Raw genomic sequence first — 14,258 nt, 5'->3', positions numbered from 1 at the left:
CTTTCATAGGGTAGCGAATGAGTTTAAAACAAGCTGTGTGACACAAACGGCCCCTGGGCCACAGTTTGGACACCACTGGTCTACTCTGTTCTATAAACATTAAATATGGTCCATTTGCTATGTATTGAAAATATCATTAACTTGATGAGTCCAAACATTAAAAGTACATAAATGTGTTTTGGTACGTTTTCACGAGCTTTTAGTTGATTTAATTTTGTATACTAAGAGAAGGCGATGTATTACATTGATGTGAAAACGGGATTTTATTTGCGCGGCGGCAGCTTTGAAGATGACCACGTGAGAAGACGGAGGCTCTCGAGGGCCAGCCATTAGCTGAGCACACGTTCACCACATTGACGCTAATTAGCAGGCCTTCATAAGTATGGCCTTTCATTGTATGCGCCGGTTCTTAACGCTCCTTTTGGCTTAAGTCTGTCCGCACATCATGGCTTTTTCCTTGGTGAGTGACAAATGTGTCATTAACAATTCACTCACAAAGCCTCGTTTCAGTGTCTTCGGTTTGACTTTTAGTCGCAATTGGTGTTAATGACGGTGTGACTTGTGTTGGCTCAGAGAAACGACCCTCGCAGGCCTGACAGCCCAGACGGGGAGTCTCCGGCCCTGTCGACCTGCATCAACGCAGACATCTTCCGTAGGATGAACACCATGCTGGGGAACTCTCTGGATCTGACTGGTGTGTGTACCACCCCCACCAACGGCAAGAGCAAGACGGACTTGCTTTGTGGTACAGTCTCGTTACACTTTTCAACAGTTAAAACACGAACATCGTCCTTGTTCTTCAGGCACCTAACGTAGTTTGGAAAGGTAGCCATTTTCTTGTCACGGCGGGCGATGTACTCCTTTTATTGCCTTTTAAAGGCCTTCCCGGCGATTTCCTAATTAGAATTGAAGCTGCACTATAAATACATATATGTATATAAAAACAAAGACATACTGCTTCAGAAATGTAAAATTAGTAGTTTGACGTTTTATTTGATCATATTTCTTTACAAAGACGTTTTATATGTCTGAGTTTTGAGACATTATGTGCCCAAGTGCACAAAGCAAGGTACATTAAAGGTACAGTATGCAGCTAGCTCAAGGGTACAATACATTTTTTCCCCCAAACAGTAAATGGAAGACCACCACAAACTAGCTTACTACCAGTTGGGGGTTTATAAAAACGTCCTTTAAAAAAAAAAAAACTGTTTTAAAGAAATGGTGAATTAACAAAAGAATTGTGTTGTCTGTTTGGCCTGAATAACAATGTTCTCACTGCTGTCTGGTAGTCAAGTTCTATAGTGTCAACAAAGCAGTCTGAGAGGTCCCCAACAGTTTTCACTCTTGCTGCAATGGGCCATCATGATGGGAAACATTAGTAGCTAATAAGGGTGTCCAAACTATTTCACGATACAGATATTGCAGCCTTGAATACTGGCTGATAGGATATTAATTCAATATCAGTATGAATCATATGTACTTTTATTATGCTGTATTATAGACGTGATATGACTCATAATAGTCTGACCAACTGTATGGCTTTGTGCGTTTGTGGGACCCTATGATTTCCGCGTTCAAGGAATCACTGAATTGGCCAATAAAAATGGAATGTACTGTTTAATGTGGAATTTACTGGAAATTGACATGTGAATGAATGTTGTCATGAGAAGGAACATTTTTGTGAGGGGAGTATTTCCCTGGGGGATGCCTTGATCGTGGCAGATACAAACACTAAACGGCCCCCTCCCAACGAAACGAGTTGAAATGTGAAACACTGGTGAAAGTTGGTCTAATCTTCTCTTGTAATGGAAGCTAAGAGTTGGCTTAGTTTAGCACACTCGTGTGGTGTGTGTGTGTGTGTGTGTCGTGAGTATATTTTCACCATGTGTTTTACGGCTTTAAGGTAATGACCGTTTTATCAAAGGGTCTGAGTGGAAATATAGGCTGGAAAAAAAAAAAACAAAAAAACATTTGGGGTGAAAAACTGATTACATGGGCGATGCATGTGGTGTATAATTGTGACAGTGCAGGTGCAGTTAGGCTTCATAGTAGTTTTGGAGGTGCTCAATGAAGCGTTTAAATCCAACATCGACGGGGTGGCTTTTTTTGTGTTGGTTCAGTATTTAATTTTTTCCCCCACAAAGTGAGTTTAGAGAAGTCAAAGCTGAATATGCATGCAAAGGTTTATTAATGTAAGAAAAATTGTAAAATAGCCGCTGAAATAAAATGGTAGAATCTTTTAAATATACTGTTCAAACTTCAGTGCAATCATGCTACACTCACGGTAGTCTCTCTGCACTGCCGAGAGCACGTCCATCTCACGTTCCCCATGACAGACGGTAACCGTGGTTGATAGTCTTTATCCAGCAACATTTATAGTCTCTTTTGCTGTTCACTCCCGCTATGCAGCCTCCCCTCCTTCATATCTCAGTGGGGATCTACGATCGTTACGCGTGGCAAAAGGGTGCTCAAAGCCAACAGCTGCTGCGGATTGTAAGCAATGGAGCAAACAGCAAACTACAAACGTAACAAGATGAACATCCACAGCTGCACACTTGCTTAAGGGGTCGTTATGGCACAAAAAACATGAGTGATAAAGCACTATTAAGCACTAAAACACAGCAGAAGACAGAGCTGCCTTGCACCTGGACTCCACCATCTTGAAACATGAGACATCTGAATCAAATCCAGTCTATCAATATGGTTATTTTTGATATTGTGCTTAACAGAAATATCAATATTAAAAAAAATATATATCGATATATTACCCAGCCCTAGTTGGAACCTTATTTTGCCTTAAATCGCTTCATATTAGTTCATATGAATATAGTAATGAGCTGGGCAGTGTATATCCTGGTGTATATCTTTGCCACAAAGTGAGTTTAGATCAAAGCCAAATGTGCATGTCAAATTGTTTTTATTAAAAAACATACTTGATCTAAGGTTTTTAATTTTAAACCATACAAGGTGCACATTAAAAAAAATCTTATCTAAAAATAGCCATAACAATAGTGGTCCATTCTTTTCTGAATATAGAAAATTGAAATATAATTTTTTTTATAGCAAACCTTTTAGCTATGCTCAAATCTCAACAAGAACAAAATATGGAGGAGTGTCTGGTTTAAGAGGAAATTTGAAAATGTCAGCAACTCAAATGTACTTTAAACAGTATTTTTAGGTACTTTAAACAGTATTTTTAGGTCAACAGTTTTATAAGACGCAGGCATATTTAATGGAAGGAATACCATCTCCAACTGCATCAGGCTTAGCAGCTGTTTAACTTCCTTGTACATTTGTGCTAAATTGTTACTTCAAAACTTGGCTGGACATGGCAAGTCCATTGTTTTCAGCAGCTTTTTGAAGCTGTTTTTTTCCAGTGTTGCAACGGGGACCATATTACCAATGTGATAAGGTTGCTTTTCACGAGGAACGAAACAGGAGCACGACAAATCACACACCTTCCTGGTGTTGGCGGAAGGTGGTGAAAATGTTTTTGTAATGCTCTGAATGAAGTTACCTTACTGAGTTATTCCTTGCCGGCTTCTTCCACTGCTGACATGTTGGCCTGTTTGCTTCAACTGAGCCTGCAGGCTTCTGCTCCGCCCCTCCTCCCTCCTTCATGCAGGCATGAGGGAAATCCAGCTCAAATCCAGTCTATCAACGATATGGTTGATTTTCATATTGTGCTTACAGCAAATCTCTATTTTAAAAATATTTATTGTCCAGCCCTACCTCCATCAGTACCTTTTTTATAATCTTGATAAGGACGGCAATACAAGTCTTTTGATGACTTTTCGGTCGGATATGTACCCTGATCGTTCATGCTGCAATCGTATCGTATGCCACATTCATGAGTCACTTTGCACGAACTTCTATGGTCAAGTGGCGCCGTAACAGGCATGACTTGATGTAGATTTGTGTACACACTTACTTGAATTATTTATTTGTCCGGACATGTCTGACATGTTTTGGCTGAGTTTTTATTTATGGTCTGAAACCGTGGACCAAGTGAACAAGGCACTGATTCCCAACCACTGACACAGCAGTGTGCCATGGAGCGTTCCTCATGTGTGCTACAGTAAATTCATCGGTTTCAATTAATTGTCCTGAAAAAGAATGTTCATCAATGTACACCACTTGAGGCACAGTTGCACACTACAAAGAAATGCTTTTCCACCAGATGGCAGTATGTGCATCCACTTGTTGCATTCAAGAAACAGAATCCATGGCATGCTTGTTGTCTGTCATAGCCCTGACATCAAGCTAATCAAATGACTCTGCTCTAGAACATGGTGAGCCAGCAGGCCCTTTTTAGGTCCAGCATCAGAAAGCCTTAAACCTGGCTGGACAGAAATTCACTTTCTTGTCCAAAGTCTTAGTCTTAAAGTTTTATTTTTTTTTTATACAAATGTTACAACTCCCACTTTGCAGTCAAACATGTACAACTGATTGTTGCAGCCTGCCCCCCCCCAACATGCACAACTGCAGTTGTCTTGTGGCCTTTTTCTTAATCAAATCTTTCATTTAAGCAAGAATTGCCAACTGTTAGAACTTATGTCATTACTTGCCAAGAGTGCCAGCAGCTGATTCATTCTGCATCACTGGTTTTGTAGCATTGCAGTAGTACATTTTTTTTTTGGGGGGGGGGGGGGGGATTTGGGAGAATTTGAGTTTTTCTTTGATCAGCACAATTCTTGTCTCTGGACTTGGAATGCATCATTTTTAAATGCACCTTTTTTGTAGTCCACTTAAACCATGTGCTTTGTGTAATCTTTAAAATGTTTAAGATTAATTTTTAAAAAAGTGACAAACTAAAGTGAATTGGGAGCCAAGTCCCAGCTCGGCAGTTGCTGAATCAGGGCTGTAGCTGTTTTTTGGAAGCTTTCCAGGCCTGGAGAGAAAGGAGCTGATGCACATTGGCCTGTCCTTTTTAACATCTGATCAGTCAGCTGCTTCCTTGCAGCCGGGCTGGGTCTCCCTGTTCCCCTCAGCATGCTGCTGTGTATATATGGACCAGTATAAACAATTGTCCGGCTGGAAGTTTTCTGGTATGTTTTTGAAGAATCCTCAAGTCTGAATATTTAAGCCTGCTGAGTCATTCACGCTGGTATGATGCCGCTATAGCTGCCTCCCCCTCCCTCACTTGCTCAGGAAACGGGCTAGACAGAAAGCAGCAGCAGCATCGGCCGTCCTCTACTGCCTACTGATACAACTAGCTGATAGCTCTGGCAGGGTTTTAGTTGTCGAGCAAGGAAGCGGCAGGTATGGGACGCTGATGTCAATATCAGGAGTTTGAGCGCATCAGCAGTCATGTCACATGCTGCTAGGTGGGTCAGCCATGCAGACGGAGATGCATGGCACATTCAACGGGCACAGAGGCAGCAGGTTAGCTCCCCCTTCGTCCAGGGTAGGGTTGAAAATGGATTGCTCTTATTGTGACTGTGAATTCTTTGTGGCAGTCTAACACTTTCTCGTTTCTCTTCCTCTGAACTGGATCCTCACACCATCAAGAGCCAGACCTGGCTGCAGTGGGCAGCAGGAGGATGCTCTTTGCCAACTGTGGCGGCATGCCCGGCTCCCAGGAGATGCAGTCATCCAGGCTCCAGTCGAGCGTGGCAGACCTTGGCCTGGGCCTGCAGTCTCTCCGTTTGTCTGGCTGGGACAGATCCTGGAGCAGCCAAGAGACGGAGTCTCTCGCCTCTCCCTCCCAGGTTCAGACGAGCTCGCAGTCAAGTAAGTACCTCAGTTGAATCATTGGCACTCCGAGCAAAACCTGACATTTTGCCCTTGTTTATACATGATAGCTTCAGGTCTCGACACGGTAACATTTGTCATTCAGATCAGCGTATGTCACCAAGCTGTAGCATCACCACTGAGGATGATGCGGCAGTTTTGCTTTGCTTCGTCGCAGTCCAGTGACGCAAGAAACAATGTGGTGAAGCCTCATTATTCCCCATCAAAATGTAATGGCTTAATTACATCATTGATCACACAGATGCTAAGTTTACTGCCAAGTTGCACTCATTTGAGTGGTTTTAAGCAGGCCAAGGAACATGACATTTTTTTTAGTGTTTCAGTTTTTACTGAAGCTAACACTACATTGACTTTTTTTTGTGACCCACTTGTAGTGCTGAAATGGCATCGCTGCTTTTGGGTCCATCCACCATAACTCCATAGAGGTCGCTAAAATGGGCCTCCAATAAAGTGGGACAGAGCTTTGAATGCGGCCTGTAGTTGAATATCCCTGCTACCTGACAAAGCCTCATGTGCTTCATGCAGTGCACTTGGTTGGATGGCTGTGCTATGAAGAAATATGCTTTTAATACCTCAACAGGTGTTTAATTTTTTTTATTTCTTGGACTGACATTGGGAATAACTGTAAGCTTTTAAATTAGAACTGAATTGATAAATTCACAAACTCTTATTAGGAGGCGGAACTGATTGCTTCGCTTAAGTGTTAACTGAATTTGAATACTCTTAATAGCAGCTCTAACACTGGACTGTGGCAGTTTCACCATCCCCGTTTTTTGGCTGGTACCAGTTTCACTTAATCTTCAGCCTCTCAAATTTTCCCTCCTCACAGATTCATGGTAAATGTTCTTATGGCGAATGGTGTGTTTCTGTCCAGTGCTGGGCATTCTGAACAGTCCTTTTAGTAGCCTCCTTGGAAAGGTTCCAGCCTACCTGCCCTCAGAGTCCATGAGTATAACTGCTGACTTCCTGGAGAAGTTCCCCGGCATGGCTCGCATGGCTAACCGTCTGGATTCAAGCTCCTTCTTGGACTCGCGCTCCAGCAGCCCCGAAGACTCTGAGACTAGTGGCTTCAGTTCTGGTTCCGACCACCTCTGTGACATGTTGGTAAGTAGAACCACACCTCCTTGACAAGGTGGTAAATCTGTTTGCACAGCTTGAAATACAGTCTTCCCCCGTTTTTGCGGATAATTGGTTCCAGATTCATCTGGCGTTTCCAAAAGTATATATAAAAAAAAAGTATATATTTATATTCTATATAAATGGACAATTTTTGGCGTTGCAGCATAGAAAACCTATTTGCCATCTAATTTTTGACGTGTGGTGGGCACAGGCAGTGACAACAGAGGTTCAAACTTTCATTATGGCCGGTGTGTATTGTGCCTGTTCTGAAATCATGTCTGGTGCTACAATACTGACACCTGGTCAATGTAGGCCTGGTGCAGACATGCATTCACAATTGGAATGCTTTTTTGTTTGCATTTTAGTTTTCACACATATGGCTTAAATGCTGAAGCAAAGTATAGGTAGTTTGCTTAAATGTACAAAATTGTTTAGTGTTAAACCACAGAACTTATTCTGGGGGAAACCTGAGGGTGCGACGTTCAAACCACCATGTAGTGCGGGATGACTGTACATTTGAAAAAACATGGCTTGTCAGTTTTGTTTTTGTCGTTTGTACTTCAGTCCACTCTGCGGATTTCGCCTCCCCTGCCTTACCTTGCATCAAACATGCAGAAGGATCTGCTGCGACTTGGCTCCCGTCTGGACCCCCAGGACACCAGCTCCCCTCTGACCCCGCCATCTAGTGCCAGCCCTACCTCCTCTGCCCTTTCCCGTCGCTGGCGCACGGGCTCTCCATGGCCTGGTGCAGACATGCTGGACCAATCTGATGATTCATTTAGTATTGAGAGGGAGGCACGTCTGCACAGACAGGCTGCAGGTACCTTTTTATTATAAACTATGGACCAAAGTTTTAGCATTTTGGCATCAGACATCTCATCTTTTAAAATTTTCCTCAGCTGTGAATGAAGCTACTTTCACCTGGAGTGGTCAGTTGCCGCCCAGAAACAACAAGGATCCACTCTACTCCTGCAAGGTCTTTCTTGGTGGCGTGCCCTGGGACATCACAGAAGGTAATTGCTGCTTTCAGCAACAGGGCTTAATTGTTCTTGAGATGCTTATTGGCCTTTAGAGTGAGACTGTTAGCCGTGTAATGAGTTTTAACGCTTTTGAAAGTCACTGAGCAGTCAAACTTTTGCCGTGTATACAGGTCTTTTTTGCAAGAAAAGCTTTGATTTCATAATTTTATGATGTTCATGATTTCAAGTGCTGCATTTTGACATTTTAAGTCACTCTGTACCAGTGGTCTCTCTGGTCTTCAGGAATCAAACCAGTCATTATCGGCCAGTGCTGTCATGTGGTGGTTAAACAGTTTGTTTTCCAAAAGTCAGTAATCTACCACAAGTGGCTTGTCTCCTTCCTTATTACAGCTGGGCTCATCAACACCTTTAGCGGCTACGGTCCTCTGACTGTGGAGTGGCCTGGTAAGGATGGAAAACACCCTCGCTGTCCTCCCAAAGGTAATGTGGCCAAAGGTAATGACAAGCTGGTAGGCTGGTATTTTTTTCTTACATGGTTTCAGGGTGGCACTATGGTGGACACACTGGCATGCTGGTGAGTTTAGCGTGATACAGTACAGTAAGTTGCCAACACAAGGCCAGCTTTAACGTAGCCCTCCTGACGAGTTGGAAGCTGGTAACTAATGGTTGTACACTGGTGTCAATTTAGTGTGTTGGACACAGTTGTAGCCTAGATGAAAATTGGCATTGAAATCTGCAGTAGTTGTGTCAAAAGGAGTAGGAAGAGGCAGCGCTTGATTCTACCTCATTGCTGTTAATTCCTGCCAAATGTTCCACATTCATTAGTTTCAGTTTTACATCCTGCGCTTTTCTAGTTAAAAAGAAAAGGAATGACTTTTGCATTTGACAAAAAGTTGCTGGGCAAAATCAACATTAAAATGATTCAGACAAGTGTTTTATTTTTATTTTTTTAGCAAATGTCATTGAGTATAAGGTGTTTGAAACAGAATCCAAAGTTTTATTCTTTCAATCAAGTGAAGGTGTTGTCCTTGTAGGCTATGTGTACCTGGTTTTTGAAAATGAGAAGTCCGTACGGGCCTTGCTCCATGCTTGCTCCCAGGACCCGTTTCACCCTGAGGATAACAGGGAGTACTACTTCAAGATGTCTAGCCGCAGAATGCGCTGCAAGGATGTGAGTAGAAAAGTATCACTGCTTGTATTGTTTGAAGGTTATGTTGTAGCAAATGAATAATATGATCAAGTGTTTCTCCACATGCCTGCGATATACACTCCTGATCAAAGTAGACTAAATGGAAATTGCAACCCTTTACGTTTTGCACTTTAGAATTTGAAGGAGGTTCTGTTGTTCATAACTGCGTCATTCTTGTTGATCATCTTTCAAAATTGGTTTTGGAAGTGATGTCTATTATTGTAAACCAAACTTGCCATCCATCCACAAATGATTCTCAGTTGATTTGAGCAGGGGAACATGCATTATGGTCAGTTCCATTGAAGGATAAAGCACCCCAGATCACGATGGCACCCCCTCCATGTACTCCTGTGTGGGGGAAACATCTTGGTTGGAAAAAACAAAAGGATGAATACCTGACAGAAAATGACATTGATCCACATTTTTGTCAAGATCGGCTTTAAAGGCTGTGAAACTTTTGCTCAGCTGAAGAGCTTGTTTCACATTTTTCCCCCTTCACTCCAATTTGTGTTTACATTTTGAAGCTCTACTTGGAACCTCGAGATCCAACAGTCCAAGAATGCAATTTTTCAACCAGTCTTAAAATTTTGATCAGGAGTCTTTGTACACAGGAGGAGGTGATGTCAAATTTGCACAAAAGGTCCTCATACAAAGTATTCTAAACATTTTAAATGGGTCAAATTATTTCTTGTGCTGAACACCCACTGATCGTTGCGTGATATCTCTTCACTAGATTTAAGGACTGAGTGTTAATTTGCATGAGCGTAGGTGAACGGGTACCGCCAGATCTATTTGTGGTGGTCCAAATTTACTTGTCCCACCCTGCACCAAATTAAGTATATCCTGTTACATACTTGCATAAAGATTTTAAAATGCACATTAAGACGTGTTGTCCTCTGATTTCAGGTGCAGGTTATTCCCTGGGTGATTTCTGACAGTAACTATGTGCGCTGCCCTGCTCAGCGTTTGGACCCCAGCAAAACTGTGTTTGTGGGTGCACTGCATGGCATGCTAAACGCTGAAGCACTGGCCAGCATCATGAATGACCTGTTTGGAGGGGTCATGTATGCAGGCATTGACACAGACAAACACAAATATCCCATAGGTAACAATTGGTGATTCTTGCTTAAGTTCATTGGTATAGATTCTTGAAAGGGGAATTGCGGAGTTTTGCCCATCCTTTACAATCCTTGTGTGAAACATGAATGCCTTTGCTTTTCTGTGCATTATAACGCCAAATTATTTAATATGCCAGTCATTTTGACCTCAGTTTTCTATATTTATACATTTTACTTTTTATATAAATGCTATCATTCTTGAACAAGTACATTGATAATGTAACACTTGGAGTATTATTTTGATTTAAAACATTACGGAACATAGGCACATTGACTTTAGCACCAACACTGCTTTCGTCAACAAGGTAACTCTCTGTAGCTCTAATATACAGGTCAGTTATAGAAATAGGGCACTGTTGGCATTTTTGTTTGAGGCTTAAGCATAGCTGTGTCCAATGATGTGCATATTAGCGAGCTTGTATGAACTCATTAACACTTGACCCCTATGGTGTTTGTGTACAGGCTCTGGGCGTGTGACTTTTAACAATCAGCGCAGTTACCTGAAGGCTGTATGTGCAGCCTTTGTGGAGATTAAAACACCAAAGTTTACAAAGAAGGTAGGGTATTTCTAATGTGCGTGTGGGGATTTGTGGAAGGCTTTGCACAAAATGACAACATGAAAATATAAGTTTTGCCTCTCCCTTTAGGTCCAGATTGATCCTTACCTGGAAGACTCCATGTGTCAAGTTTGCCTTCGCCAACCTGGACCGTTCTTCTGCAGAGACCAGGTGAGTGGTCTGTTGTGTGCTCTTTGCTGGAGAGTTAATGAACATTCAGGAGATATAACACGGACATATGTTCAGTTTTTTTTTTTTATAATATAGACCACACGGAAATGGTAGCAATGTTTACATGAGTTTTTCGCTTTCTGAATGGAATCTTTTTTTTCTTCCCGAATGACCTTTCTGAAAATGATATACGTGGAAAGGAATATTCCAATCTCTTGTCTACATGCGCCGCTATAATGAAACAGAATAGTCAATGGGGCATGTGCAGTAAAACGTAAACATCACGTGATAGACGTTCTTTCACTTGTTGGAATAACTCTGTATTGCCAGTTTTTCATTCGTCCAGTCTTGAATAGTTTGGATCAAAAACAAACTTTCCGCAGCAGTCCAGTGCCGATTGCTCACCTCCATTTTTAAAACCGAAAAATTTCGTATCTGCGCTGAAAGAACGCTCCTGGGATTAATTTAAACAGGAAAAGATTACATTCAATCTTGCTAATATTTTATAATTAAACTCGGACATGTTTTTATATAGATATTTTGTAATTCACTGGACTTGTGAATAAAGTATAAAGGGTTTAGACTTTATACTTTAGGTGGCGGTAAACCACACGAAAGCTGCTTGCCAACCCCAATAAACAGAAGAATAAACACAGCCGCCTTCTTCGTGTTTTTCAACTTTCCGTTTGAGCGGGTACAAGATGCCTCAATCGGATTGGGAAAAGGAATATTCCACCCCCGTGAATCAGATTATATATTTGGGATTGGCACTTTTCTTTCGGAATGGTTAAATTTCTGTTAATGCAAATATAGCCACATATTATACGTGGCTAGTTTTTGCTTCCAGAGTAGGGAAACTGTGCCATGTCTCTATTTCACCATTTTTGTGACTAATGCTTTTTTTAAAAATCAATCCTTACAAGCATGCAATTGGTCAGTGAATTTCTAATGTGATAAAATTGAAAGTGGTCTGTTGTGCAGTAGTGTACTGTGAGTGAGAGTTGGGTTTGTGCAGGCCTGCTTCAAGTACTACTGCCGCTCCTGTTGGCACTGGCAGCACTCCATGGACATCCTGAGCAACCATCGCCCCCTCATGCGCAACCAGAAGAACAGGGATTCCAGCTAGATTGCATGGATGGGCTGGAGAAGGTTCCCCCTTGGGCGAGGCTGCCGATGACCGAGGAGAGCACGTGCCGGACATCCCTCAGCGTGAGGGGTGGGGCACTCCACCAGGCACTGGGATATCACTGTAGGAAATGTTCACTTTTTGCACTTGCTACATTTTTGCTGTTCACATTTGGCACTATGCACCGTGACCTTGTTGGGAGAGACAAGGGACCGTTCACTTTGAAGCATTTTCTCAGACCTGTGGCCAGACACGCCCTCAAGTGTCAGCAAAAGGTTAGGAAGCAGACGAAAATGCCTTTCATTTTTTTTTTTTTTTTTGGTTGACATGTGTTGCATAGTGAAGAGCAATCACGCAAGTCTCATTGCCGTTCATTGGCAAACGCCATACAGTGCCTTTAACCTTTTAGTTTTCCCCGCCTCCCCCTTCCCCCGGTTGGCGTGTTTTTCCCAGTGCGAGCCAACTGGCGTGTCTTACTTTGGGAGTTGAACGTTGGGCTTCATTTAACCAGTCGCATTTCAGACTTTTACGCAGTTTTTTACTCATTTGTACACACAGCGGTTTTAAGTCAGAACATGAAAAATTTGAACAGAATTCTACCTGGTGGCTGTTTATGAGAGAACCCCTTTTATTTTTTTTCCTCCCACATTTTTCTGCCTTTTTTTAATTTGCCCTCCCAAATTTCAAGGTGACGGGCAGAGATTTGCAAGTCCCATCTAACTTGCTTTGTTGCAGTTATATTAAATGCTTGTTACAATACTGCTTCACTTGCTCATCCATCAAGTTTCTGTCAACTGATGGATCTTAAGTGAAAATTTTTTTTTGCACTTTTTAATTTGCACTTGGAGAGGTGGCATCGGTTTTAATCACATTTGTACATCAGCAGGGGAACATGCCCATGTCAGCTGCTTGGTTCCTGTTGAGTGTAAGAACTTCCATATTGCTGATAAATTAGTCCAGCCAGACCTTGAGTAGACCCCCCCCCCCCCCTCCAGTAAAGTAAAGCATCCACACTTTCAAAGCCTTCTTTGCCTTCCTGTTCCTGTTGGACATGATGGCATCAGCTGTGTGCCAAAGACTTTCCTTTCCATTCAGTTGATCATGCTGAGCTTATTGTCCTGTAGGCCAGCTGCTTTTTAGAGTTTTCAAAGTCTACCTCATTGTGGTCTGCTTACAGTTGTGGAGTATGTTCAGATTGGGCACAATAAAGGTGTTTAAGCATTATTGCTCTGCCTGGTGTTTTAAATCGTGTTAGGCCTTGGTGTTATGAATTTAGCAAAAATGGCGATCGATTTAGGATCAGTGATTGGCTCAATTATAAAAGCAGCAAGTTCTTTGCTGTCACAAATTACAACTGAATGTTAATCATAAACCTCAACGTATAAGTCTATTGGTCATTTTAGCCCAAATGGAAAAGTTCTGATACTACTTTGTAAAAGTCTGATCACCTACTGGTGAGTTTGAGTATATTATCAAATATATTGAAAGCATTAAGCACTGGGATGGGCGGGGCAAAACAGTCTGTCAGTGATGAGCACCTTCCAGCTCACGCAAACCTTCACCCCTTCAGGATGCATGATGCTGAAAGTCCCTCCCTAATGTCATGTGCGATAAGCAGGAATGTCACTTGCATTAAAGACGTCACACAGGCTGTAGAAAGTCATGGTGTATAGTTTTCTGCAACGTTATTGTGTTGACATGCTGATAAAGGAGGAAAGCTGATTATGAGCCGGACTTGCGCACAAATCTGAGAAGCTGCTTGGGTTTCTTTCCTGTATTTGATCAGGAAATGGCAAGTTCAGCCTTTGTTTTGACTTAAAATGTCAAATGATTGAATCATAGAAAATACATTTAATAGCTTCGTTGAACGGTTAGTTTGTTTTTTAGTTTGTATTTTTCATCATGCGCCCTGACTGCATGCCAGTTGAAATAGCAATTGAACACAATTTTAAAAGCTTAGGATAAAAACTAAAAGCAATCTTTTGATTTCCACAGTGGAGGCAGAAATGGTCATGAAAAATAAACGAAACTTTTTCCATCCAACTCTATTCTGAATGTATTTTAAGCGTGCTGCCAAGGTTATGGAAACATGTGTAGTCTGTGTGACCACCTCCTTGCTCATCAGACAAAATGGAAATGTCATACCCATGCACCCTGAAGGGGTCAGGCATGTGGGCTGGAAGGTGCTTGTCATTGCTGTTCTTCCAGAGGAAAAGCGGCACCAACTAGCAGAAAGTCCAAATG

The 14,258-nt window shown here is 42.0% G+C and overlaps 1 protein-coding gene across 2 annotated transcripts; it reads left to right on the top strand.

Annotated features, from left to right (window-relative positions):
• The first annotated feature begins 291 nt into the window (after positions 1 to 291).
• Positions 292 to 12,348, top strand: LOC131097715 (cytoplasmic polyadenylation element-binding protein 1-like). Of its 2 annotated transcripts, none has more exons than XM_058045899.1 (12): positions 292 to 460; positions 574 to 745; positions 5,512 to 5,733; positions 6,629 to 6,858; positions 7,438 to 7,693; positions 7,773 to 7,886; positions 8,244 to 8,333; positions 8,888 to 9,024; positions 9,949 to 10,147; positions 10,623 to 10,717; positions 10,808 to 10,888; positions 11,904 to 12,348. In XM_058045899.1, the coding sequence occupies exons 1-12, from the start codon at positions 446 to 448 to the stop codon at positions 12,012 to 12,014; spliced, it is 1,722 nt and encodes a 573-aa protein (XP_057901882.1). In that variant the 5' UTR covers positions 292 to 445; the 3' UTR covers positions 12,015 to 12,348. The 2 variants fall into 2 exon arrangements, with proteins under 2 accessions (XP_057901882.1, XP_057901881.1); XM_058045898.1 differs by having other exon boundaries at positions 8,244 to 8,348.
• The last annotated feature ends 1,910 nt before the right edge of the window (positions 12,349 to 14,258 follow it).

Source organism: Doryrhamphus excisus, chromosome 1 (assembly GCF_030265055.1).
Source record: "Doryrhamphus excisus isolate RoL2022-K1 chromosome 1, RoL_Dexc_1.0, whole genome shotgun sequence".
Classification (NCBI taxonomy): domain Eukaryota; kingdom Metazoa; phylum Chordata; class Actinopteri; order Syngnathiformes; family Syngnathidae; genus Doryrhamphus; species Doryrhamphus excisus.
The sequence above is the reverse complement of the archived record's forward strand: the minus strand, read 5'-3'. Positions and strand labels throughout refer to the sequence as shown.